Below are 26,265 nucleotides of genomic sequence, written 5' to 3'. Positions count from 1 at the left end.
AGCTCTCCCTCCTTTGTCTCTTCCTACACTCAAATTGTAGTTTTATGTACAGACCTGAGATATCACTAAAGATATCAATGGTTAATAAATGGTTGTTGTGTTACCCTCCCCAGGGGATTTCTTTTTAAGCTTGCAAGTCCTGAAGACTGGGCAGTGCCTTCAATTGAGAAAGGAAGTGTCATAATATAGAATTCTAAGCTCATGACTGTGTGGAGGGATGTTAGCCAGAGAGATGCCCCCGGGATACTTCACATCACAGGAGGGAGCAGCTGCCTTCTGCATCGATGTGACATTTCAGCCACTTTGACGGTGAAAACATTGATTGGAAGTCCATACAGGGCCAGCAATGGCTTACAAATTTTTCCTTTTTCTCTGCCATTCCATTTGACTTCAGGTAGGCAAGAAGTAGGAAAACAAAAAACAAACAAAGAGAACCTGATTAAGATGCCTGAGTTACTTCTTTTAGTTTTAAAATTAAAAATTTCCACTTTCAGCAGAATTTATGAATTGTGTCCAAAAGAGACATCAGATTTGTGCCTAATATCTTTTCTCTGTATTTCTTTAAGTTAAATAGAGTGTGTGTTAGTTGCTTGTCATGTCTGACTATTTGTGACCCCGTGGACAATAGCCCACCAGTTACTTTGTCCATGGGATTCTCCAAGCAAGAATACTGGAGTGGGTTGCCATTTCCTACTCTAGGAGATCTTCCTGACCCAGGGATGGAACCCAGGTCTCTTGCATTGCAGGCAGATTCTTTACCATTTGATCCATAATCTCAAATCTTAGAAGGTGCTTCTTGGAGAGTTAAAAAGGTTTGACTCATTTTTGCAAAGTCATCGTCCAAACCCAAGTTACTAAAATGGCTATGTTTTCTAAGGATCTCAAAGTCCCCTCTCCTCAGGACTTCTGGGAGGTATGTTAGCTCTGTTTTATAGAAGAATCTAGACGAAATCTTGAGAAGTTGAGAGACCTGCTTAGGGTAAAGTTGCCACATAGGGAAAAGGGGCAAAGGGACTTTGTCTTGGGGCTATAATATTAGAGCACTCTCCTATTCAGAAAAGCTTTGCTAGTCAAGGGTGGGCTGGGAGTGGGGAAGAGGTTGCAATCAGCCTTCTGGCTGATGTCTTGAGTTGATTGAGGTCAGCCAGAGAGGAAGGGTAAGACCAGTTACGCTTTGATTTCTGTCGGTATGTGATTCCTGCAGTCTGTTAGACTAGCTGCTTTCCTCCCCTGTTTCCCTCACAGGCGGGCTCGTTGCTGGAGATGACTGTCAGCTGCTTTCCCCACACTGCCACCATCACATGCCCCACCACCGGAGCCTCAGAAGCCTGACCACAGACCAGCATCTGCAAGGCATGAATAATTAGGTAGGCATAATGGAAGGCACTCACTGCACCCTCCAATTGCGTAAACCCATTTCCGAACTCTGCTACATCAGCTTCTATCTTCCAAGGGGCGAAGTCAGAGGATTTTCGTACAAGGACACCGTAACTCTAGACAGAGCCAGTAAAGGGTTTCATAACTGCTACCAAGTCAGGGAGGGGTCTGACATCCACAGCCTCAGCCTGCAGCCGAATGAACATCCAGGCGACATCTTTTTCAAGCCAATTCCCACGAAAGACATTCTGACTGAGCTGTACAAACTCACCGCCGAGAGGGAGAGACTGCTGGCCGGTCTGCTGAGCTCAGACCACATCCTGGGGATTACGATGGGGAACCAGGAGGGGAAGCTGCCCGAACTCTCTGTGAGCCTGGCCCCCGAGGATGACTCTTTCCAGAGTGCTGGCGACTGGCTGGGAGAGCCTGCTGTGGGCTGTCTCAACAAGAGGAGCTCCCACGGGATCAAAAAGGCCCGGAGGTTTGGTGGAAGGAGAGGGAGCTTTGACGGGCTGTCTCAAAGCTCCCTGCAGAAGAGGACAAGAAGAAAGGGGCATGGGGGCCAGGAATTGGCTCCTCTGCTGGGGAAGGACCAGGTCTATTCCAGTACTTCCCTTCCTCTCTCTCGAACAAGGCCTCATCTTTGGCTTCTGGAGGAGAGAGGCAACTTGCTCCTCAATGGGACGCTTACTTCATCCCTGCGGAGGAGAGAGAGCTGCACCCTAGAGGTCCCCAGGACACTGGATGCTGACTCTGGCTCGGGAAGCGTCAAGAAGCCTTCTGAAGATGTGGGGCTGGGAAGAGGCGGGCTGCCCCCTGACTGCAGCTCCACGGAGCCAGGGGATGATAGCGCGAGGGAGCTGAAGAGAACCCCTCGCAGGCTGTTGCATCAGCAAACAGGCTTGACTGACAGTCACAAGGAGCCTGAGAAGAAACCAGAGGCAGAGAGAGGCCGGAGAGCAAAGGCTGCTGAGTGGACTCACAGGAAGAAGCCTGTTTCCAGAGTGGTGGCCAGAGTCCAGGATCTGTCCACTCAGGTACAGAGAGTAGTCAAAACGCATCCTGAGGGTAAGGGAAAGATTGCCCCTGGCCTAGCAGCCCCAGCTGAGTTCATACCCAGCGCAGACTTGCTCACCCTCCCGGGAGCTGAGGCTGGGGCTTGGGGAGCCAGGGGCCTGGACAAGGAACAGCGAAGGGACAGGTCATGGCAGCCATCAGCTGGGGAATGCCCCCCAGCCAGCACTGAGGGGGCTGTGAACAAGGTCCTCCTGAAGGTGATAGAGAGCGATAAGTTAGATGACGCCGCTGAGGGCAAACGGCTGGGCTTTCCCTTTGGGACCATTGGCGTCCACACCCTCCCAGAAACCAGGAGCAGGAGGGGAGCTGGGCTTGGAAGAGGCAAAACCTTGTTTCTGGATCTGCTCCGTGGTAGCTTGGACCCTGGAAGTGATGAGAAGAGGCTGCCCCCACCAGCGCTGGCCGCTCTTGGCTCGGTAATTAATCATTCATCCTTTCCACCCAGCACGCGCAAGCGGATGTCACCTGTTCCCTCCCCTCTCTCTCCAAGACTCCCCAGCCCTCAGCAGCATCACAGGATCCTCAGGCTCTCCTCACCGCCTGGAGAGAGGGAAGCCGCTCTTGATGACTCTCTTTCCGGAAGGCGCCGTGCTTTCTCTGGGTCCCTCTCTGCTGACACCTTGGAGCCACCATCCTCTGCCAAGGTCACGGAGACCAAAGGGGCCAGCTCCTCCTCCCTCAGAGTGGGCCAACCTCGGTTGGTGCCCAGGGAACCTCCGGAAAAGACCTTGGGGCCGGGAAGGACCACAGCTGCTCAGCCCCAGCACCAGTCACCTCCAGGTTAGTCCCGGTTTAAAATGCTTTACGTGTGTTCACGGGCGACCTGCTTGTGCTATTCAGAGACTGGCTAATTAACAATGAATCGATATTCCTTGGCCAAGTCAATTCACCTTGTAACAGTACAGCTGGGAGTGTTATTAAGGAGTGTGGAGATGGTGTTGACTTATGGGGTTAGGGGTGTAGTTGCTTCTAGAAGCAATATTTTGTAAATGCCTTAAATTTTTTTGTTTTGGCATGCTCCAAAGCTGCCTCCATAGCTCCTGAACACAGGACTCTCAGAGGAAACAGGACTGGGCAGGGAGAAGTAGCAACTCGTCGCTGCCTTTGATGCTGATTGGCCCCTTGACCCAAATTCTGCTGTTCACGCTGCTGGGGTAGCCTGGATTGGTTGGGATTCTCTAAGAAAAGTGGGAGCATACTGTGTCTTTGCTCTTCTATTGTCAGAGGTTTCAGGTTTTGGTTTTGCTTCTTTATAGTGATTACTTTTGTAAGTGGTCTTATTGTATGACAAAAACTTTTTTTAAAATGCTAGAAGAGGGATGAATTCTTTCTAACTTGAAGAAACTTGGTTCAGATTTTGTTTTTTTTTTTTTTTGGTTAACTCTTTTTTAAAATTTCTCAAATTAAGCACAAAGTAATGTTTATCCTGAAGTTATGTTTTATATATATGGGTTTTTGCTGTTACTGGTATAACATCATGTCTTATGCAGAAGGTGCTAAAGAGCTAATTTGGCTTGTATGGTTCATGTGATTTAAAATTTTACATGAAAATAGTTCTGGCGGTTCTATAAGTGGGTTCAATAAAACCCAAAGAGACAGTTTATTAAAGTGCCACTCCTGTATTCACATTGTGTTCCAGGCCAGTGCGGCCAGGTGCTCAGGGTATTGCATGCCTTTGTGTAGGTAATAGGTTCTTTTTCAGTAGTCATTTCACAGCATATGGTCAATGCTTTGTCTAGGCTCATAATATAACATAGAGTCCCTTAAAGGTTAGAGGAAACATCATGTGAAATTTCTGAGATTAAAAATATCTATCTAGGAAAGAGAAATGTAAAAAGCTTCTGTTCATTTTGAACTCTTGCCATTTTATAAATTTCTCTAAATCACTGATCCAGGGTGTGATTCTTTAAAGTGTAGTAAATGTTCTTCATTTTGTGTTTGTAGTATACTGCTCTTAGCTTGATGAAACTTGCTACTTCCTAATAGAACCAAACTGCTTCATCAGCAAAGTCATAGAATTGTAGATTTTATATCATGTGTCATTGAACCCTAGTGATGAAAATCCTTTCTCTGTGTGAATGCTGGAGCCTTCGACATACTGGGAAAGGAAGCTCTCTGCAATTATTAGACAGAGACTTCTAGAGACTGGGCATGCAAGAGCCACCACAACCCCAAAGGCTCTTTTTAAAAGTCACACTAAATCCTACGACTGGGTGTGCCTCTTCTCCAGAAACTGCACTAAGTACACTGAACTTCAGTAAGTGTCCCCCCCATCCCAACTTAGAATTATCTTTTTATTTTGTTGTCCTTTTTCTATTAATTAAAAAAAGGTATTATAAAAGTTCTATTGTATCTGGGTCAAGGTAGGCACACAGAGGACACTCAGTTTCTCTGATGACTGACCTTGAACTCACTGAGGGGCCAGTTCAACAGATGGTCACCCTTTCACGAGACCTCGCCATCCAACTGCTCAGAACCATTCCCTTTTCTTTGGCCCCAGCCTTCTGCTGGGATCTTCACAGCACTTTAGGATCCAGTCATTAGAATCACGTGGATTCCTTGGCAGGAAGACTGCCTGTGCTTCTAACATTTTATAAAAAAAAAAAAAAGGCGTTGGAAAGCAAAAAAATGGGAGCAGGAGAAACCTTGTTTTTCTGGGATGCGTAACTTCTCTTTTGCTGGGACCGTCCTCTGGGACATCCAAACATTGTTTCTTATCATCATCCTTCTTTGAGAAGTGTGAAGGGAGGGAGTTCTCCAGATACTATTTTTCATCTGTATCTTGCGTTCCTGTCTCCTGTCTCCCATCGGTCCCCCTTCTCTGTGGCCATGAGTCCTCATTGTTTTATGGATCCTTCAGTGACTTTCAGCAGCTGGTGGGTCCACACAGGGAGAATTTTCCTGCTTCTGGCTGCCTTTGTGTTTCATTTCACTTCTCCTACTTGCATATCCCAACGGTGGCCTCAGACAGCCCTATGTGAGGGTGGATCATTCATTTACCATCACCCAACAGCAGCCCTTTATCTGAGTCCAGTTCCCACCTTTCTCCCACATTAGCTATTAACCAAGTCGAGTTTATGGTCTGTAGACATTTATTTCCTGTGGAAATAGCATCTAGGCTTTTAATTGAAGTGATGTGATTAAGGTTATTGAAAGCGCTTATTAACTACTCAAGTAAGAGATTAAGTCTGGCAAAATAATGAGATCTGTTTCCAGTTGGAGGGCTCTTTAGTGTTATGGGCAAGTAGTAATTCCCAGGAAAGACTGAAACCTGCTTCTGCTTCTCACAAGACCAGGCAGTGAAAGCCAACATTACCATCCATGCAGGAAACAGCATGACCACCCTTGATCCACCTCCTTTTGGCTTTATAATTTTTCTTACTTGTCATTCCCAGGTCTGTGCACAGGAATTTCTTGTCTGGTGGTGACATGATCAGAGAATATGCTAACAATGAATGGTGGCCAGATTTGTCTTCTATGGTCCTCCCCTTCCCACACCCTCATCCTCACCACACTGCCACCCTGGTTTTATGGAAACTGCTGTATGTTATGTTCCCAAGCCTTTGTGGAATGTAGTATTTTCTCAAGCCTGAGAAAATACGTTAACCTGCATGTGATATCCTTGGGGCTGGGATTCTCTTCCTTTTTTCTGGCCTTCTTTTACCTTTGATCTGAAATAGACCCTTTTAATGCCAGAAGAATCACATGGAACTTGGCTTACCATACTTAGGAAGATCCCCAGTGCTGCAGTGCTCTGCTCAACAATCTCATGATCGTTCTCCTTTGAAGTTACTGAGGTGGTGATGGAGCCACATGCCTCAGGCATAGTTCCTTTTGATACTGTGAATCATTTGATCAGTGCTTGTGCCCATCATGGGACTTCCCTGGTGGCTCAGATGGCAGAAGCATCTGCCTACAATGTGGAAGACCAGGGTTCAATCCCTGGGTCGGGAAGGTCCCCTGGAGAAGAAAATGGCAACCCATTCCAGTACTCTTGCCTTGAAAATCCCAGGGGTGGAGGAGTCTGGTAGGCTACAGTCCATGGGATCGCAGAGTTGGACACGACTGAGTGACTTCACTTCACTTGTGCCTGTCAAAAGATGTAATTAATGTCAACTGATTAAGGATTGAGAGGCGTAACTATAGTAGATTTTGTTGTACCTAATGCTACTGTCAAAGCTTTGATTTCTGTTTGGACATACATTATGGAAAGTAGACATCAATTCCCCCTGTATTGATATTGAGGTTTGATAAATCCCAATAAAATTTTTAAGAAGCTCCACAACACTGGCTATATCCAGCCATTGAAGATGACTACTAAAAGTATATAACACATAGAAAATTATCTGTAATTTATATTGACAGAAAGTAAGATCAGGGCTTCCCTGGTGGCTCAGTGGTAAAGAATCTGCCTGCCAATGAAGGAGACACAGGTTCGATCACTGATCTCGGAAGATTCCACATGTAATTGAAACTATATGTAACTTTGACCTACCAAACCTATTTTAGGACTTTAGGACACATAAATAGATGCACTAGTAAGAATATATGTGTAAGGTTGCTTATTGCAGCATTGTGTATAGTAGCCAAAGCAGCTGGAAAAAAAAAAAAAAAAGGAGTGTCAACCAATAGAGAAATATATTTAAATAAATTTAAATATATTTAATCTCTAAAGAATGGAGCTAGATATTTAGCAAGTTGAAAAATAAGGTAGTATGCTCTGTTTTTCTAAAGACAACAAATCACACTCCTTTCTATATATGAGTATATATGTTTGGTATGGGTTTGAATATCAGGGAAACAGTGTAAAGAAAGATAGCCCAAGGCATTCACATTCTATATCTAAGGGCAAGGCAAGGTGAAGGTGGGGAGTGAGGGGAAGGGGAAGGAACCAGAAGTACTGGGGAAGAGCATTGACTTTTCTTTACATATTTTTACACTGGTTGTAATGAATGTATCACTTTCATGATTTTTAGAGTTGTTGTTCAGTCGCTAAGTAGTGTCTGACTCTTTGTCACCCCACGAACTGCAGCATGCCGGGCTTCCCTGTCCTTCACTATCTCCCTAGGTTTGCTCAAACTCATGTTCTTTGAGTCAGCGATTCCATCCACCATCTCATCCTCTATTGCCTTCTCTTCCTTCTGCTCTCAATCTTTCCCAGCATCAGGTTCTTTTCCAATGAGTCAGCTCTTCACATTAGGTGGCCAGATTATTGGAGCTTCAGCTTCTGCATCAGTCTTTCCATTGAATATTCAGGGTTGATTTCCTTTATAATTGACTGATTTGATCTCCTTGCTCTCCAAAGGACTCTCACGAGTCTTCTCCAGCACCACAGTTTGAAAGGATCAATTCTTTGGTGCTCGGTCTTCTTTATGGCCCAGCTCTCTGGAAAAAACATAGCTTTGGCTATATGGATCTTTGTTGGCAAAGTGATGTCTCTGTGTGTTTTTTTTTTTTAATTTATTTTTTTATTGAAAGATAGTTGTTTTACAGAATTTTGCTGTTTTCTATCAAACCTCAACATGAATCAGCCACAGGTATACATATATCCCCTCCCTTTTGAACCTCCGTCCCATCTCCCTCCCCATCCCACCCCTCCAGGTTGATACAGAGCCCCTGTTTGAGTTTCCTGAGCCATACAGCAAATTCCTGTTGGCTATCTATTTTATATATGGTAATGTAAGCTTCCATGTTACTCTTTTCATACATCTCACCCTCTCCTCCCCATGTCCATAAGTCTGTTCTCTATGTCTTTTTCTCCATTGCTGCCCTGTAAATAAATTCTTCAGTACCATTTTTCTATATTCCATATATGTGCATTAGAATACAATATTTATCTTTCTCTTTCTGACTCACTTCACTCTGTATAATAGGTTCTAGGTTCATCTACCTCATCAGAACTGACTCAAATGTGTTCCTTTTTATGGCTGAGTAATATTCCATTGTGTATATGTACCACAACTTCTTTATCCATTCATCCGTCCATGGACATTTAGGTTGCTTCCATGTTCTAGCTATTGTAAATAGTGCTTCAGTGAACAATGGGATACTTGGTTTCCTCAGGGTATATGACTAGGAGTGGGATTGCTGGGTCATATAGTGGTTTTATTCCTAGTTTTTAAAGGAATCTCTATACCGTCTTCCGTAGTGGGTGTATCAATTTACATTCCCACCAACAGTGCAAGAACGTTCCCCTTTCTCCACACCCTCTCCAGCATTTATTGTTTGTAGACTTTTTGATGATGGCCATTCTGACCAGTGTGAGGTGATATGTCATTATGGTTTTGATTTGCATTTCTCTAATAATGAGTGATGTTGAGTATCTTTTCATGTGTTTTTTAGCCATCTATATGTCTTTGGAGAAATGTCTGTTTTTCCCACTTTTTGATTGGGTTGTTTGTTTTTCTAGCATTGAGTTGTATGAGCTGCTTGTATATTTTGAAAATTAATCCTTTGTCAGTTGTTTCATTTGCTATTTTTTTCTCCCATTCTGAGGGTTGTCTTTTCACCTTGCTTATAGTTTCCTTTGCTGTGCAAAAGCTTTTAAGTTTAATCAGGTCCCACTTGTTTACTTTTGTTTTTATTTGCATTATTCTAGGAGGTGGGTCATAGAGGATCTTGCTTTGATTTATGTCATCAAGGGTTCTGCCTATGTTTTCCTCTAAGAGTTTTATAGTTTCTGGGCTTACATTTAGGTCTTTAATTTTGAGTTTATCTTTGTGTATGGTGTTAGGAAATGTTCTAATTTCATTCTTTTACATGTAGCTGTCCAGTTTTCTCAGTACCATTTATTGAAGACACTATCTTTGCCCCATTGTATATTCTTGCCTCCTTTGTCAAAAATAAGGTACCCATAGGTGCATGGGTTTATTTCTGGCCTTTCTATCTTATTCCATTGGCTTATATTTCTGTTTTTGTGCCAGTACCACACTGTCTTGATGACTGTAGCGTTGTAGTGTAATCTGAAGTCAGGAAGGTTGATTCCTCCAGCTCCATTCTTCTTTCTCAAGACTGTTTTGGCTATTCGGGGTCTTTTGTGTTTCCATATGAATTGTGTAATTTTTTGTTCTAGTTCTGTGAAAAATGCCACTGGTAATTTGATAGGGATTGCATTGAATCTGTAGACTGCACTTGGTAGTATAGTCATTTTCACAATATTGATTCTTCCTACCCAGGAACATGGAATAGCTCTCCATCTGTTTATGTCATCTTTGATTTCTTTCATCAGTGTCTTGTAATTTTCTGTGTACAGTTATTTTGTCTCCTTAGGTAAGTTTATTCCTAGATATTTAATTCTTTTTGTTGCAATGGTGAATGGGATTGATTCCTTAATTTCTCTTTCTGATTTTTCATTGAGTGTATAGAAATGCAAATGATTTCTGTATATTGATTCTGTATCCTGCAACTTTGCTAAATTCACTGATTAGCTCTAGTAATTTTCTGATACTATCTTTAGGATTTTCCATGTACAGTATCATGTCATCTGCAAACAGAGCTTTACTTCTTTTCCAATCTGGATTCCTTTTATTTCTTTTTCTTCTCTGATTGCTGTAGCTAGGACTTCCAGAACTATGTTGAATAATAGTGGTGAAAGTGGACACCCTTGTCTTGTTCCTGATCTTAGGGGGAGTGCTTTCAGTTTTTCACCATCAAGAATAATGTTTGCTGTGGTCTTATCATATATGGCCTTTACTATGATGAGGTAGTTTCCTTCTATGCCCATTTTTTAAAGAGTTCTAATCATAATAGGTGCTGAATTTTGTCAAAGGCTTTTTCTGCCTCTATTAAGATTATCATATGATTTTTATCTTTCAATTTGTTAATATGGTGTATCACATTGATTGATTTGCGTATAGTGAAGAATCCTTGTGTTACTGAAATAAACCCAACTTGGTCATGGTGTATGAGCTTTTTGATGTGTTGCTGAATTTTGTTTTCTAAAATTTTGTTGGAGATTTTTTCATCTATGTTCATCAGTGATATTGGCATGTAGTTTTCTTTTTTTGTGTTTGTATGGTTTTGGTATCAGGATGATGGTGGCCTCATAGAATGTTTGGTAGTGTTTGGTAGTGTTCTTTCCTCTGCAATTTTTTGAAAGAGTTTTAGAAGGCTAGGCATTAACTCTTCTCTAAATGTTTGATAGAATTCTCCTGTGAAGCCATCTGGTCCTGGGCTTTTGTTTTTTGGGAGATTTTTGATCACAGCTTCAGTTTCAGTGCTTGTAATTGGGTTATTCATAATTTCTGTTTTTTCCTGGTTCCGTCTTGGAAGATTGAACTTTTCTAAGAATCGGTCAATTTCTTCCAGGTTATTCATTTTATTGCCATATAATTGTTCATAATAGTCTCTTATAATCCTTTGCATTTCTGCATTGTCTGTTGTAACCTCTCCTTTTTCATTTCTAATTTTGTTGATTTGATTCTTCTCTCTTTTTTTCTTGAGTCTCACTAAAGGCTTGTCAATTTCGCTTATCTTCTCAAAGAACCAGCTTTTAGTTTTATTAATCTTTACTATTGTTTCTTTCATTTATTTTTCATTTATTTCTGCTTAGATATTTATGATTTCTTTCCTTCTACTAATTTTGGGGGGGTTGTTCTTCTTTTTCCAGTTGTTTTAGATGTAAAGTTAGGTTGTCTACTCAATGTTTTTCTTGTTTCTTGCGGTAGGATTGTATTGCTGTAAAGTTCCCTCTTAGAACTGCTTTTGCTGCATCCCATAGATTTTGAGTTGTCATGTTTTCATTGTCATTTGCTTCTAGAAATGTATTGACTTCCCTTTTGATTTCTTCAGTAACCTGTTGGTTATTTAGAAACGTGTTATTTAATCTCCATGTGTTTGTGTTTCTTACAGTTTTCTTCTTGTAATTGATATCTAGTTTCATTGCATTATGGTCGGAGAAGATGCTTGATATGATTTCAATTTTCTTAAATTTACTGAGGTTTGATTTGTGACCCAAGATGTGGCCTATCCTGGGGAATGTTCCGTGTGCAGTTGAGAAGAAGGTGTATTCTTCTGCATTTGGATGAAATGTCCTGAAGATATCAAAGAAATCCATTTCATCTAATGTATCATTTAAGACTGGTGTTTCCTTATTAATTTTCTGTTTTGATGATCTGTCCACTGGTGTGAGTGGATGTTAAAGTCTCCTGCTATTATTGTGTTTATGTCTTTGTTTTTAATATGCTGTCTAGGTTTGTTTAATATTCTGTCTAGCTTTTCTTCCAAGGAGCAAGCATTTTTTAATTTCATGGCTGCAGTTACTGTCCACAGTGATTTTGGAACCCAAGAAAATAAAACCTGTCACTGTTATGGTTTTTAAAGTGTTATTGAGCTAATTTTTAAAGAAAAATATACACCACCTGTAGGGGTTGTGTGTGTGTGTGTGTATGTTTTGGGGTGGGTGGTGAAGCTATACCACAATTTTCTGTGTCTTCCCCATGTTGTTTAAAGAAGCAAGAAGCTCAGTATTGAAATTAGAGCACTGTTACAAAGGGATATGCAGGTTGCCAGTGAGCTATGACAGCCATGCACCAGAAGGACTAGTCAGGAAGGCAGGATTAGGTGAAAGGGAGCAGTATCCCGAAACCAAGAGAAGAAGGAAGTTCAGAAAGGCTTCTGACTCTTCTACTCTGTTGGTGGGAATGTAAAGTGGTGCAGCCGCTGTGGAAATACTATAGAGGTTCCTCAGTTCAGTTCAGTCGCTCAGTCATGTCTGACTCTTTGTGACCCCATGCACTGCAGCACGCCAGGCTTCCCTGTCCATCACCAACTCCTGGAGCTTGCTCAGACTCATGTCCATCAAACTGGTGATGCTGTCCAACCACCTCATCCTCTGTTATCCCTTCTCCTCCTGCCTTCAGTCTTTCCCAGCATCAGGGTCTTTTCCAATGAGTCAGTTCGTAGAATCAGGTGGCCAAAATACTGGAGCTTCAGCTTCAGCATCAGTCCTTCCAGTGAATATTCAGGACTGATCTCCTTTAGGATTGACTGGTTGGATCTCCTTGCTGTCCAAGGGACTCTCAAGTCCAAGTCTTCTCCAACACCACAGTTCAAAAGCATCAATCCTTTGGTTTTCAGCTTTCTTTATGGACCAGCTGTCACATCTATACATGGACTACTGGAAAAACCATAGCTTTGACTAGACAGACCTTTGTCGGCGAAGTAATGTCTCTGCTTTTTAATATGCTGTCTAGGCTTCTCATAGCTTTTCTTCCAAGGAGCAAGCGTCTTTTAATTTCATGACTGCAGTCTCCATTTGCAGTGATTTTGAAGCCCCCCCAAAATAAAGTCTATCACTGTTTCCATTGCTTCTCCATCTATTTAACATGAAGTGATGGGGCTGGATGCCATGATCTTTGTTTTTTAAATGTTGAGTTTCAAGCCAGAGGTTCCTGACAAAACTAAAACTAGATTTGTTGTATGATCTGGCAATCTCACTCCTGGGCATATATCTGCACAAAACTGTAATTCAAAAAGATAAATGCATCCCTGTGTTCATAGCAATAGTATTTACAGTAGCCAGGACATGGAAACAAGCTAAATGTCCATTGACAAAGGAATGGATAAAGAAGATGTGGTACATATATGCAATGGAATACCTTTCAGTCATAAAAATGAATTAAATAATGCTAACTGCAGCAACATGGATGGACCTAGATTTTATCATATTAAGTGAATTAAATCAGAAATAAACAAATGCCATATGACAGAACTTATATGTAGAATCTAAAATATGACACAAATGAAGTTATTTAAGAAACAGAAACAGACCCACAGATACAGAGAACAGACTTGTGTTTGCCAAGGGGGAGGTAGAGTAGGAGAGGGATGGATTGGGAATTTGGGATTAGTAGATGCAAACTAGCATGTATAGACTGGTGAACAATGAAGACCTATTGTATAGCACAGGGAACGATATTCAGTATCCTGTAATAAGCCACAATGGAAAAGAATGTATATATATACATCTTATATATATATATATATATATGTATGTATATGTATGTATATATAAAATATCTTCCCCAATTATCATATATATATGAAAAATGTATATGTATGTGTAACTGATCACTTTGCTGTACATCAATAATTAACACAACATTGTAAATCAACTACACTTCAATAAAATAAATTTTTTAAAAAAGAAAGTCTTCTGGTTAGACAGGGTCCTGACTGGGAACAAATACCCAGGCCTGAAGGAGCAAGGGAAGTGGGGATCAATGGAACCCAAACAGGGGAGCTTAAACGGGAGGACCACATGGCAGGAATGGTATCCTGTTGCAGAGGTACTTAGCAGAGAGGAATAAATACCTTGGCCTCACTCTCTGTTGGTCTTCTGCCTGAACTTCCTCCAAGTGAACCACCCAGAGGGCAGAGTGTAAGGAAGTGAGTGGGTGTCTCCAAGCTCAGCCTTCCAGGGCCCGGGGAAGAAGGGAGAAGGGTTCAAGTAGTTCTGGAGGGGCAAAGGAGAGACAAGATGATACAGATAGGCTGCACCATGAAGACTAGGAAATGCAGAAAAATAGAGTGGAATTTTAAAAGGCCAACAGGATGAAAAAGAATGTGTGTGTATGTGTGGTGTGTGTTTTGATATAGAACCATGGTTATCTTGGTAATAAGTGATTATTACAGCATTTCATTTCTTTGTCATATGACCTTTTTACCTCTAAAGTGCAAACTAGAGGAAGTGAAAGAAATAATTGAAAGATTTTGTGATACAGTTTTCAGTCTGTGGATTGAGAAAAAAAAAATCATCTAGGTTTTAAAAACAAAACTCTTCTATTTAACATCAATTGATAGCCCATTGTGCTTGATTGCTTTCTGTGAAAAGCATGAAAAGAATTTTAAAATATCTTCCCCAATTATCTCAAGTTAAGAATAGCTAATAGCATATGAAATACGAAATGGATTTTCTACTAATGAACAATTTGTATTTTGAGGTCAGTTTCCTTGTAAAATAAATGCTGAGTGTTTCTCTCATTTAAATTTTATTTTTTGAAAGGGAATAAGTTTCAAAAGCCAGGACCATGACCATGATCTGATGTTTTAAAACCCCAAGCTAGTTCTATATATGTGAATTTTTTCCCAAATTAAAGTCCAATTGTGCTTTGAGGATAGCACCTTCTGTGGAGTTGTTTTTCACTTGTCTCTTTTCTATTCTTGGAGTCAGAGCACAATATTTAAAGCAGGGGTGGCAATCTGTGGTCCTACCTAGGCCTTATCCATCCATCTAAAGTCATTCCAAAGATGTAGAAATGGCAGCATTAATGATGTGATGAAAAGTTACACCTGCTGAAAAATCTTTATAAATAAATAGACACTACATTTTGAAGAAAATTTTCTTTCTTTCTTCTTGCCTTTCTTTCTTTTTTCCTCCCTTTCTTTCTCTCTCTTTCTTCCTTCCTTCCCTCCCTCCCTCCCTTCCTTCCTTTTTTATAACTCAACCATTCTATCTCATAGCATCCTTGGTTGTGGGATATAAAAGACTCAAATTTTTTAAGTTGTAATTGGATTAGAAGCATTTTTATTAAATTGATAAAGCAGAATTCTGAATACTTAGATTCTGTGTTTTATTTCATTCCTCATGGGCTCTTCTGGAAGAGGGTATGTTTTAAAAACTGTGAAGACTACTCTGGGCCACTCTCTCCCTCTTGATGGCTTTTATCAAGTAAATGACTGTTACTGCCCATCTTCTTTCATCAAATTCCTCATTATGTACAAGAAAGCAGCTTCTGTTAGATAGTTCTTAAATGTACTTAAATCCATATTTAGTACATTTTTGTGGCATTGGGCTGTGATATTAGGCCATACCATCCTCCTGGAGTTCCTCTGTGTGGCCTGGCAGCTCAGCCTCCTGCCAAAGAAAGTTCTGAAGTTCCTTCCTTCTCTCCTTCCTGGATTGTTCCACTGCATCGAACCTGGTGCTTTTTATCTGGAAGGCCAGAACCTTCCAGGACAGAACTAGAGTTGGGATTCAGATATGTATAGGATGGAGAGGGACTTGTGGGAACCTTGAAGGTTATTGAACCATAGGGAGGAACAGTGGACAGTGGAAGAAGTATCATGAGAAAACAAGTCTGTACCAAAAGCCTGTGGTTAGACATTTTCTCGTTCTCCTTAGAGGGCCCTTATACTCCAGGGAGAAGGAGCTTTAGCATGAAGGGAATGAAGAACTTTGAATCAGGAGCCCAGCAATTTCTCAGTGTGGAAGAGCTATTCAAGAGAAGTAGAAAGTTTTTTGTTTTAAATATTTATTTTATTGAAGTATAGTTGATTTACAATGTTATGTTCATTTCTGCTTTGAAAAATGCAGAGTGATTCAGTTATTCATATGCATATTCTTTTTCATATTCATTTCCATTATGGTTTATCACAGGTTAGTGAATATAGTTCCCTGTACTATACAGTAGGACCTTGTGGTTAATCCATTCTTTGTATAATAGTTTGCATCTGCTAATCCCTAACTCCCACTTCTGCCCTCCTGCCTCTCCCCCATCAGCAACCACAACTCTGTTCTCTATGAGTCTAAAGAGGAAGAAACTTTCTTGCTGGCCAGAAGCAGGGCAAAGCCCCTGCCTCATGTCAACTCTTTATGAACGCTTGAATTGCAGCACACCAGGTTTCCCTGTCCTTCACCATCTATCTCCTAGAATTTGCTCAAACTCACGTCCATTGAGTCGGTGATGCTATCCAACCATCTCATCCTCTGTCATCCCCTTCTCCTCCTGTCTTCAATCTTTCCCAGCATCAGGGTCTTTTCCAGTGAGCTGTCTCTTTGCCCAAAGTATTGGAGCTTCAGCTTCAGCATCAGTCTTTCTAATGAATATTCAGTGTTGATTTCCTTTAGGATTGACTGATTTTATCTCCTTGCAATCCAAGGGACTCGCAAGAGTCTTCTCCAACAGCACAGCTCCAAAGGATCAATTCTTCAGCACTCAACCTTCTTGGTCCAACTCTCATACATAACTACTGGAAAAACCATAGCTTTGATTATACAGACTTTTGTTAGCAAAGAGATGTCTCTGCTTTTTAATACACTGTCTAGGTTTGTCATAACTTTTCTTCCAAGGAGCAGGCATCTTTTAATTTCATGACCTCCATGGTCCCAAGTTACTAGCTACCCAAAGGCACTAGAGTGACAGAGCAACAGAGCAGAAGGGTGGCAAGGGCAGTAGGCCCCCACATGCAGAGATCTTGAGGGACCTCTGGAGGGCATAACTGGGGAGGAAGGGCCTGAGGAAAGATGGGGCTTCATGCCAAGCAAGTGAGGAAGAGCTTCAGACATGGAGGTTCAGATATTTGTGCAGCATATGACACAGTCTTACTCTGAGGCAGTAAGTTGGATCATCCAGGATTCACACATTTTTCCTAAGATATTCTGATGTGGGGCTTTTGTCTGTTTGAAACCTAAGTTAAAGTTTTGAGGTGGAATTTTGCATTTGGAGGAAGAAACCCCAAATAATCCTATGGCTGATAAAAGCTGTTGATTTCTAGTTTAGCCCAGAGGAATTGTGGAGAGAGTAAATACCACATGAGGCTTGAGTTTCCCCGGGATTCAGACAAGTCTGGGCATGTCCAAGTAATTAGATGGTTAGAGCTGTCATGATTCTTCTGCTCGAGTGCCTAAAGGATGGTCACCGGGCAGAGCCCCTCCAGAGGAAAGCAGGATTCGAGACACAGGAGAGGGTACCAAGCCCGGAGGAGAAACAGCGCTGGAAGTAGCATAATGTGTCCTCCTGATGCCCTGCTGACTTGCACCTGGCTTGTGGGGAGGAGGACAGCAATAAGAAAGTAGTGTGAAAATTTAAAGAGTAATTTTACTAAAATGTCCCTAAGGTAGTGATGAAGACAGGGTCTTCATGAGAGACTCTGGGCCTTAAGAGGGGCCTTGTTCCTGGTGCTGCTGAGGCAGGATGTGACCAGGAACACAGTGGAGGGAGCCGGATTTGAGCTGGTTCCAGAGAGGAGAGGGGAGGTGGGGAGGTGGGCAGGAGTGCATAAACAATGCACCTGGTACCTTAGCCGCAGCACCCTAGAAACAATTCTAGCAGCATCCAGAGGTGCCTTCAGCCTCTAGACAAGTGAGGATGGTGGTGTCAGTGAGGGATGAGGGGGATCAGGTCCATGCATGCATGTGCTTCCTGGAATGATTTGGAGACATTGGTGTCTAGGGGGAGAGGAGCCCGTAAACTGGTCGAGGCAGAAAAATATTAACTTTGTGTGTGTGCGTGCCAAGCCGCTTCAGTTGTGTCCGACTCCCTGTGACCTTCTGCGCTACAGCCAGCCGGGCTCCTCTGCTCGTGAGACTCTCCAGGCAGGAATGCTGGAGTGGGTGGCCATGCCCTTCTCCAGAATATTAACTTTACACTCTGTTATTACTCCCTTGGCTGCATTTGAAGGATGGAAGAATATCAAATTCACAGGGTTCTTTTGAGAATCGAATGAAATAATGTCGATGAAAATGCTTCCTAACATATTAGAAAGTGTTAGCTTTATTATAATTACAGACCATTATTGGTTCATTGGGCAGAAGGGATTTTAATAAGCTACTCCCTTTGGTGTTTTCCAGTGACGAAATGATGCTACAATAATAGGTCACAATGGTTTATGTGAATTTCCCAATTTGCTCTCAAAGATTCTACATTTGCCTCTATTTCTTAAGTCACATGCTATTTTTAAAGTGACATTGTTCCCTTATTTTTTTCTTCCAGTTTTATTGACATATAATTGACACTGTGTAAGTTTAAGGTACACAGTGTAATGACTTGCTTTATATGCATTATAAAATGATTATCACATGAATTTAGTGGACATCTAGGCAATGTTAAAGAAATAGAAAAAAGAATTATTTTCTTGTGATGAGAATGCTTAGGATTTACTCTGTTAACAGTTTTCATATATGGCATACAGCAGTGTTAATTATTTTCATCGAGTTGTACATTATATCCTAGTACTTATTTATCTTGTAACAGGAAGTTTTTACTTTGACTACCTTTATCCAGTTCTCCCATTTCCCACCCCTCACTGTGGTAACCACAAATCCGGTCTCTGTTGCTTGATTTTCTTGGGTTTTGAAGTGTAATTAACCTACAACACTTTGTCGTTTCCTGTTACTCCGCATAGCGATTCAATGTGTCTATGCATTTCAAGCTGATCATGACCCTAAGTCTAGTTATTATCTGTCACCATACAAAAATAATACATATTTACTGACTATATTCCCCATACTGTACATTTCATACCCTGGGCTTATTTTGTACGTCTTAATCTCTCTCACCTATTTATTTCCTCCCCCATCTCCTTGCCGTCTGGGAACCACTTGTTTGTTCTCTGTATCTATGACTCTATTTTGTTTTGTTTGTTGGATTCCTTTCTGTTTTTTGTGTATCTATTACAGATTTTTGGTTTGTGGTGGTTATGAAGCTTACATGTAGTTATCTGTTGATCTGTCTACGTCTATCTGATGATTTTAAGTCAGTGATCTCTTCATTTCAAACACATTTTAACAACCCTGCATTTTACTCCCCTCAAACTACGTTTACTGTTTCCTGCATCATATTTTACATCTAATTGTTTTGTGTATCCCTTAACTACTTACTGTAGGTATAAATTATTTTATTACTTTTGTCTTTTGACCTTCCTCTTAGCTTTGTACATGGTTGATTTATTACCTTTACTGTTTATTTTCCTTTCCCAATGAGCTTTTTCCTTTCATAATTTTCATGTTTCTAGTGTGGCCTTTCTCGCTTAGAGTAATTCCTTTAACACTTCTTGTAAAACTGGTTTGGTGATGCTGCACTCTCAGCTTTTGCTTGTATGTAAAATTTTCAATTTCTTCATCAAATCTGAACAGAAACCTTGCCAGGTAGTTTATTCTTGGTTGTAGGTTTCTCACTTTCATCACTTTAAATACATCGTGCCACTTCCTTCTGGCTTGCAGTTTCTGCTAAAGAATCAGTTGATATCCCCTGGGAGTTCTATGTATAGTTGTTGCTTTTTCCTTGCTGCTTTTAATATTCTCTCTTTATCATTTTTTGTTTGTTTGTTTGTTTCTCTCTTTATCTTTGATTTTAATTAGAGTGTATCTTGGTGTGGTCCTTTTGGGTTAATCCTTCCTGTGCCTCTCTGTGCTTCCTTTGGTTAAATGTCTTTTTTCTTTCAAGTTAGGGAACTTTTCAGTTATTATGTCTTCAAATATGTTCTCTGCCCCTTTCTCTCTGTCTTTTTTTTCTGGAAAATCTGTAATGTGATGGTCAGTACACTTGATGTTATCCCAGAGGTCTCTTAAACGGTCTTCATTTCTCTTTATTCTTTTTTCTGTTTAGCTTCAGTGATTTCCACTATTGTGTCTTCCAGCTTACTGATACATTCCTTTGCATCATCTAATTTTCTGTTGATTACTTCTAGTGTATTTTTCATTTCATTGATCATATTTCTTGTCTCTGTTTGGGTCTTTGTATTTTCTTTTTGTTGAAACCTCTAATTTCTCACTCTGTTCATTTAGTCTTCTCCCAAGAATCCTTTGAACATTTTTACCATCATTGTCTTGAACTCTTTATCAGGTAGATTGCCTGTCTCCCATTTCATTTAGTTCCTTATGTGTATATTTGTATGTATTTGTTAGGTTGACTATGTTTCTTGACCACAGAGGAGTGGCTTTATGTAAGAGCATGCCAGCAGCACACTCCCCTCTGGTCACCAGCACTGTGTGATCCAGGGATACTCCCCATGTGGGCTATGTGGTCCTTCTGATGTGGCAGACTGACAGTTGAGGGTGGTCTAGGAGGCTCTCTGGTCCTCTAGTTTGGTTTGTTGCCAGACCCTGTCTTATATGGAAGGTGTTTTTACTGGGCTTCCCTGGTGGCTCAGCTGGTAAAGAATCTGCCTGCAATGTAGGAGACCTGGGTTCAGTCCCTGGGTAGGAAGATCCCCTGGAGAAGGGAATGGCTACCCACTCCAGTATTCTGGCCTGGAGAATTCCGTGGACTAGATAGTCCATGGGGTTGCATAGAGTTGGACATGACTGAGTGCCTTTCACTTACTTCACTTCACTTCTGCTGGGGGGCAGTGCTGGGTCATGAGGCAACTGGCTGCTGAGCCCTAAGGGGTCTCAGGGTTAGTGCTGGCTTACTGGTAGGCAGAGTCAGGTTCTGGGGTGCATAGCTGTGGGGCTGGTATTTCTGGATCTATTGTTGGTTTGCTGAAGGGTGGGGCCAGGGTGTGTGTATGGAGGAGGGAGGGCTTTGCAGGGTTAATACTTGCTCATTGATGGGTGGAACTGGTTTCTTTGGTCTCTGCAACATGACCCTGAGGGTCCCAAACTTTGTGTCGCCTGCTGGTGGCTGGAGCTGAGGTCCAGAAGGTTGTGGACCCCACACTGGTGTGTGGTCCTCTGGTGGGCACAGGTCTTGGGTCCTCTGGTAGACAGGGCTGGGTCCAGAGGATTCTGTAGGCTCAGAGAGTCTTAAGGTAATAAGCCTTTTGGTAGATGGGGCCGTCCCTCTCCCTGACTAGTTGCTTGGCCTGAGGCATTTCAGTGTTGGTTCCTACAGGCTGGTGGGCAGGGTCAGGTCTCAGAGCTAACAAGCTGGAGCTAGGGTTCCTCAATGGTGCTTGCCAGCGCCAATGTCCTTGCAGGAGAACAAGCTCCCCAAATGGCCAGTCCTCTTGTCTCCAAGATTGGAGACAAGTTGCCTCCTGCCTCTCTAGGAAACTCAAAGATCACCAGGTAGGTCTGACACAAGCTCCTTGCAAATTACTGTTTCTTCCCTGGGTCTTGGAGCATGTAGATTTTGTGTGTGCCCTTTAAGAGTGGAGTCTCTATTTCCTAAAGGCCTCTGGCTCTTCTCAAAGCAAGCCCCACTAGTCTTCAAACCAAATGTTCTAGGGGTTCATCTATCTGGTGCAGGACCCCAGGCTGCAGGTCTCAGTGTGAAGCTCAGACTCCTCACTCCTTGGAGAGAACTTATGCAGTTGTAATTATCCTCTTATTTGTGTGTTGACTATCTGGGGATATGAGTCTTTACTATACCAGATCTTCACTCTGCCTACCCATAACATTGTGGTTCCTTTTTTTTTTTATCTTTAGTTGTAGAAGATCTCTTCTGCTAGGCTTCTGGTCTTTCTCATCCACAGTTGCTTTGTAAATAAATAGTTGTAATTGTGGTATGCTCATGGAAGGAGGTGAGCTCAGGGTCTTCCAACTCTGCCTCTTGGCCGCTCCTCCAGTCTCTTATTGTTTTATGTAGGTCAATCATGGATTTTCACCTAATTTGCAAAAAACTTGAAGGTGGTAATCATGTATGATACCTCTGCATCACTTCCCAGAATATAGCTTAAAAATAGTCCACTCAATAGCTTTTGAATTAGGGAAGTTTTATTTTTAAATTAATTAACAAAGAAGTTGAAATTGCATTTCCAATATTAATTGCACTGCAATATGAAGTCAAAAATTAAAGAATGAAATCCAAAAGAAAACAAAGGTCCCCTTTCTTTCTACCAGTTACTTCTTAATCACCTGAAGTCATAGCTTTCTGCTACTGAGCTTTTTTAGTTTCTGCAACTAATGCTAATCTTGTACCTCCTGATTTTCATGTCATATTTTTGTGAAGATAGTAGGTTTTGGGCCTCTATTATTTGCATTTATTATGTTACTACATATATTTCATAATATTCTTTCATTGTTCTGTGTGTCAATCTTGAGTTCCCATCAGGATTTTTCCCTATCTTATACTTTGGTTGGAAGATTTGCAGTTCCTTAAATAGCATGCCACAAGGTAGTCAGCATGTATTAAATAAATTTTTATGGTTGTTGATTTTAATTAAAAGCAATTTTCAATTTACAAGTGACAAAGCAAGTGACTATGAGTGACAAATTTCCCTAAGACTATGACAAATTTCCCTAAGACTAGTTAGACAGAATGGTTGGAAATTCCTTCAGCTGGTGTGTCATATAACATAGCAGAGTGGAGTGGGTTTGTCTATGCCATTCTCTTGGTATCTTATCTTCATTTGGAATCTGTTTCTGCTGATGATAGAACATGTCATAATTAAAACAGATGTTTCCTTATTTTTATTTTTAAAAAAGGCCTCTCAAATTTAGGAATGGAGTCACATTCATCATTTCCCTGGAAACAGGTTTAGTAAATGACATATGGCATGTATTCAGTGAATGTTTTTATTGAATGAATGAATACATGAATGAATGAAAGATGGGAAAATTTGGTCTGAAAACTGGTAAGAAGGGCAAAATTTTCTCATTTATCTCAAGTTAAACAGAATGAAACTGGTTTCATACCCTATTTTGTGATTAGTATCATATTATTTTGGTAGATGATTTTTTTATTTTTAAAGTAACCTTAAAAGTGTTAATCTCTGCATAGGTTTAGGAATCTGAATGTACTCAGAGGACAGGAATGAAATTACATGAAACCTGGATTCTCAAAAGCAAATGTTTTTGTGAACAAATAGACTGTTATTTTTATTGGAATAACTTTACATGATCAGTTTTACCAGAACAGACCTTTTTTTGTTGTTTTAATTTTAAATGAGTCTTAACTTTATTGTCAGAACTAGTTGCTGAGAGGTGGTCAAGTGATCAAACCTGAAATGGAAGCCAGAGGCCGCTTATTGTTCCATGTATTTTGCTGGTCACAGATTAACCACGTTTCATTGTGCATGATCAAAGGCCAGCACATTTGCACCAGGATACACTTTATTGCCTAACACATTGGTGAGCTAGAAGGCTGAGCAGGTACATGTCACTCTTCTAGACTGTGATTCAGGGCTCCTAAAAGACCTGCTTGCTGGGTGTCTGATGCCCACCATTGAAGTTTGCCTTAAAGTTTCACACAGTGAAAGCATTGTTGCTAGAATAGTTGTGTATAATACACATGTAAGTGGAGCCCATGTGATTGATTTCCAAGGCTAGGCACAAAACTGAAGAGATTACTTTGCCCATAAAGCTCCTGGTATTACCTAGCAAAGCTGGTTCCTTAAAGGATGGGTTATAGAATGGGGTTCCAAAAATGGAAGCAGAAGTCAAGGCCAGGAAAGAAATGAACAAGCCTGGAAAATGACATGAGAACTTGAGACCCTGAACCAGTGGGCAGTATGATAACACCAGGAACCTTAATTACATCAGTAAATTCCTTTGCCGTTGCTATATAACTTAACTGAGTCGTGGACGTGATATGCCATTATCTTCACAGGTTCTTTCCTCATTCAGGGAGAGGGGATTATTCTGGACAGGTCATTCAGGAGACTGTTTTAAAATTCTGCCTACCACAGTATCCTTCTATTGTCTAGAAGTATCCGTTCCTGTCTCTTCTTGTCTTCTGCTTCCACTGACAGAACCCTGTCCCTACAGCTTTCCCTCATGGAATCTGATCTATATCCATAATAGACTCTTCTTACTTCTGGGTCATAATAATCATAGTATATTGGTTCAGAGTGTGTGTGCTAAAGTAGAACATTTTAGTTGTCAAATCCCAGTTTTGTTGTCTACTAGAAGATTGGCAGTGGCCTCATGTTCCTCATCTATAAAGAGAGTGATAATAGTATGCATACAGAAGATAGGGGTTGTTATAAGAATTAAGTGACACAATACATCTAAAGGGCTTGGCACAGTGTCTAGCATGTAGTTTTCCAAAAATGTTTAGATATAGTTCTTAATATATCCTGTATCAATGGTTTTATTCATTTATTATTTCTATAATTAGATACCCTAATAGATTCCTGTGTATCCTTCAAAATTCATCCTAACCTTGATTATACAAAATGTCAATGTTTGCACAATGCTGGGAAGTTGAATGAAGGGTATAGGGGACTCTCTATTTTTCAATTTTTCTATAAGTCTAAAATTATTGCAAAATAGAAAGTTTCTTTAAAAAGTCCTAAATGTTATCTCCCTTATAAATCTTTCTGATTCCCCTCATTGTAGAATAAACACTTTCATTTTACTTCTGTGGAACTCTACATATGATGTTTATCACATTCTATCGTATTATTTGTTTACATATCTTTCCAGAATGTAAACTCCATGGATGCAAAGACTTAGCTTTATTCATCTTTTTTTCTCTAATGTATGGTATCACATCTGGTATTGCTTATAGCACAAATTATATAAATACCGGCTCAATAAGTAAGTGTCAAATAAATTTTTATTAATTGTGTACAAGAAATTCACCAGTAGCAAAATGAGCTGTGGTAATAGGAACTTATGGGAAGGTCAGCGTGGTGTAGAATAGTAGCAGCATTATTAGCCACAACTGGAAACTTGTTAAAATGCTGTTCCCTGGGTCCCAGACCTACTGAATCAGAAATTCTGAGAGTTAGAGCCAAGCTGTCTGTGCTTAACCTCTTTAGTGGAGACCAAAATTAAAAACATAAACTATTTACTACTGTATTGCTACAGTATGAATTCAAAATATTTTAGGTTTGGTTTTTTTAGAGGGAAATGATATAGATGAGTTATCCTTGAGAAGTAACTGAATTTCCATTTAGCCATTTCTGTAATGATTTTGAATAATTATTATAGAACTTATCAGATATAGGAACCTATATACTTATAAACAGGAAAAAATTCTTAATATTCTTTATCAGCTTCCTCACAGACAATTCTTGTGCATTGCTTTAATACAGAAAGGTAGAATGCTATTTTTGAATACTTCCCTGTCTGACATTTGTTGCTGTGATCACAACTTTTTTCCTGTTAATCATAATATTCACCATTATGGCCTCAATACAGATGTCTTCCAATAACTGCTGATGCTTGCCAAAGACCAGCTGCTATCATGTGGTCCAAGATGCTATTTCTCCAAATTGTTTTTAAGTGTCCATTAGATTTTCAGTATAGAGCTTTTGTAACCAGTTTTATGTTATCAGCAAATATTTGTGGAGTTAGAGGGTTTCATCTACTGAGTAATTAAGATATTACAATCACATATCTGCAGCTTTTTTCTAAAGAGAGGCACTACTATTTTGTTGCCATCTTTCTAATTCCTTTAAGAGCAAATGTCTGAGAAAATCATATGATAATGTATGACTAATCTCACAGAGTCTGAATCAGGAAAGCATTTGTCTCTTTGTGGCTAAATTGTAGCCTCTGTGTTATTGGAGGAAAATCACTTCCTTATGTCCTTTGGGCAATATTTTCCTTTCAGAGACTGCCCGTTCAGGACTCACCTGCCTTTTGATGCCTTTTTCCTTCTCCTGCTAAACAGACCATAATTCCCACAACTGTTTGGTTGAGCTGGGCTGGGGAAGAAAACCCTGCCTTGGAGTCAGGAAACCCATGTTGAAATCCTGTCTCTGTCAATTACTAGCAGTGTGACTGTAAGATACGACCTCATCAAGTCTCATAGTTAACAATGGATTAATAGCATCACCCTTTCAGAGTTGCTGTAAGAATTAAGTGAGAAACCATACATGGGAGTGCTTTATAAATATAAGGAATTCTTTCTATGATTACAAATAGCTGCCTTGAAAAGAGCAATCACTTTTCAGTTATTCTTAGTGAGCCTAATAGTCTCTATGCCAAAGAGGCCCAAAGTTAAAAGGACATTCTCTGCCGACTACATCCCGGGAAGCTGCTTTTCTTTTCTTATTCTCAGGAGCACTATTTATTGTCATTTCTTCCATGTAAGGAACCCATAAAAGGAATCCGTAACTTTCTCAGTTCAGTTCAGTCGCTCAGCCGTGTCCGACTCTGTGTGACCCCATGGACTGCAGCACGCCAGGCTTCCCTGTCCATCACCAGCTCCTGGGACTTGCTCAAAATCATGCTCTGACTTTCTCAGCTTTGTGTTT

The 26,265-nt window shown here is 40.7% G+C and overlaps 1 protein-coding gene across 1 annotated transcript in view; it reads left to right on the top strand.

Moving 5' to 3' along the window:
* Positions 1-1,376: 1,376 nt before the first annotated feature.
* Positions 1,377-26,265, top strand: part of FMN1 (formin 1) — a 437,633-nt gene continuing 412,744 nt past the window's right edge. Inside the window, exon 1 of the mRNA XM_043919297.1 lies at positions 1,377-3,234. Within this exon, the coding sequence (XP_043775232.1) occupies positions 1,377-3,234 (1,858 nt within the window). The remainder of the gene's footprint in view (positions 3,235-26,265) is intronic.

This window comes from Cervus elaphus, chromosome 12, assembly GCF_910594005.1.
Source record: "Cervus elaphus chromosome 12, mCerEla1.1, whole genome shotgun sequence".
Taxonomy (NCBI): Eukaryota; Metazoa; Chordata; class Mammalia; order Artiodactyla; family Cervidae; genus Cervus; species Cervus elaphus.
The sequence above is the reverse complement of the archived record's forward strand: the minus strand, read 5'-3'. Positions and strand labels throughout refer to the sequence as shown.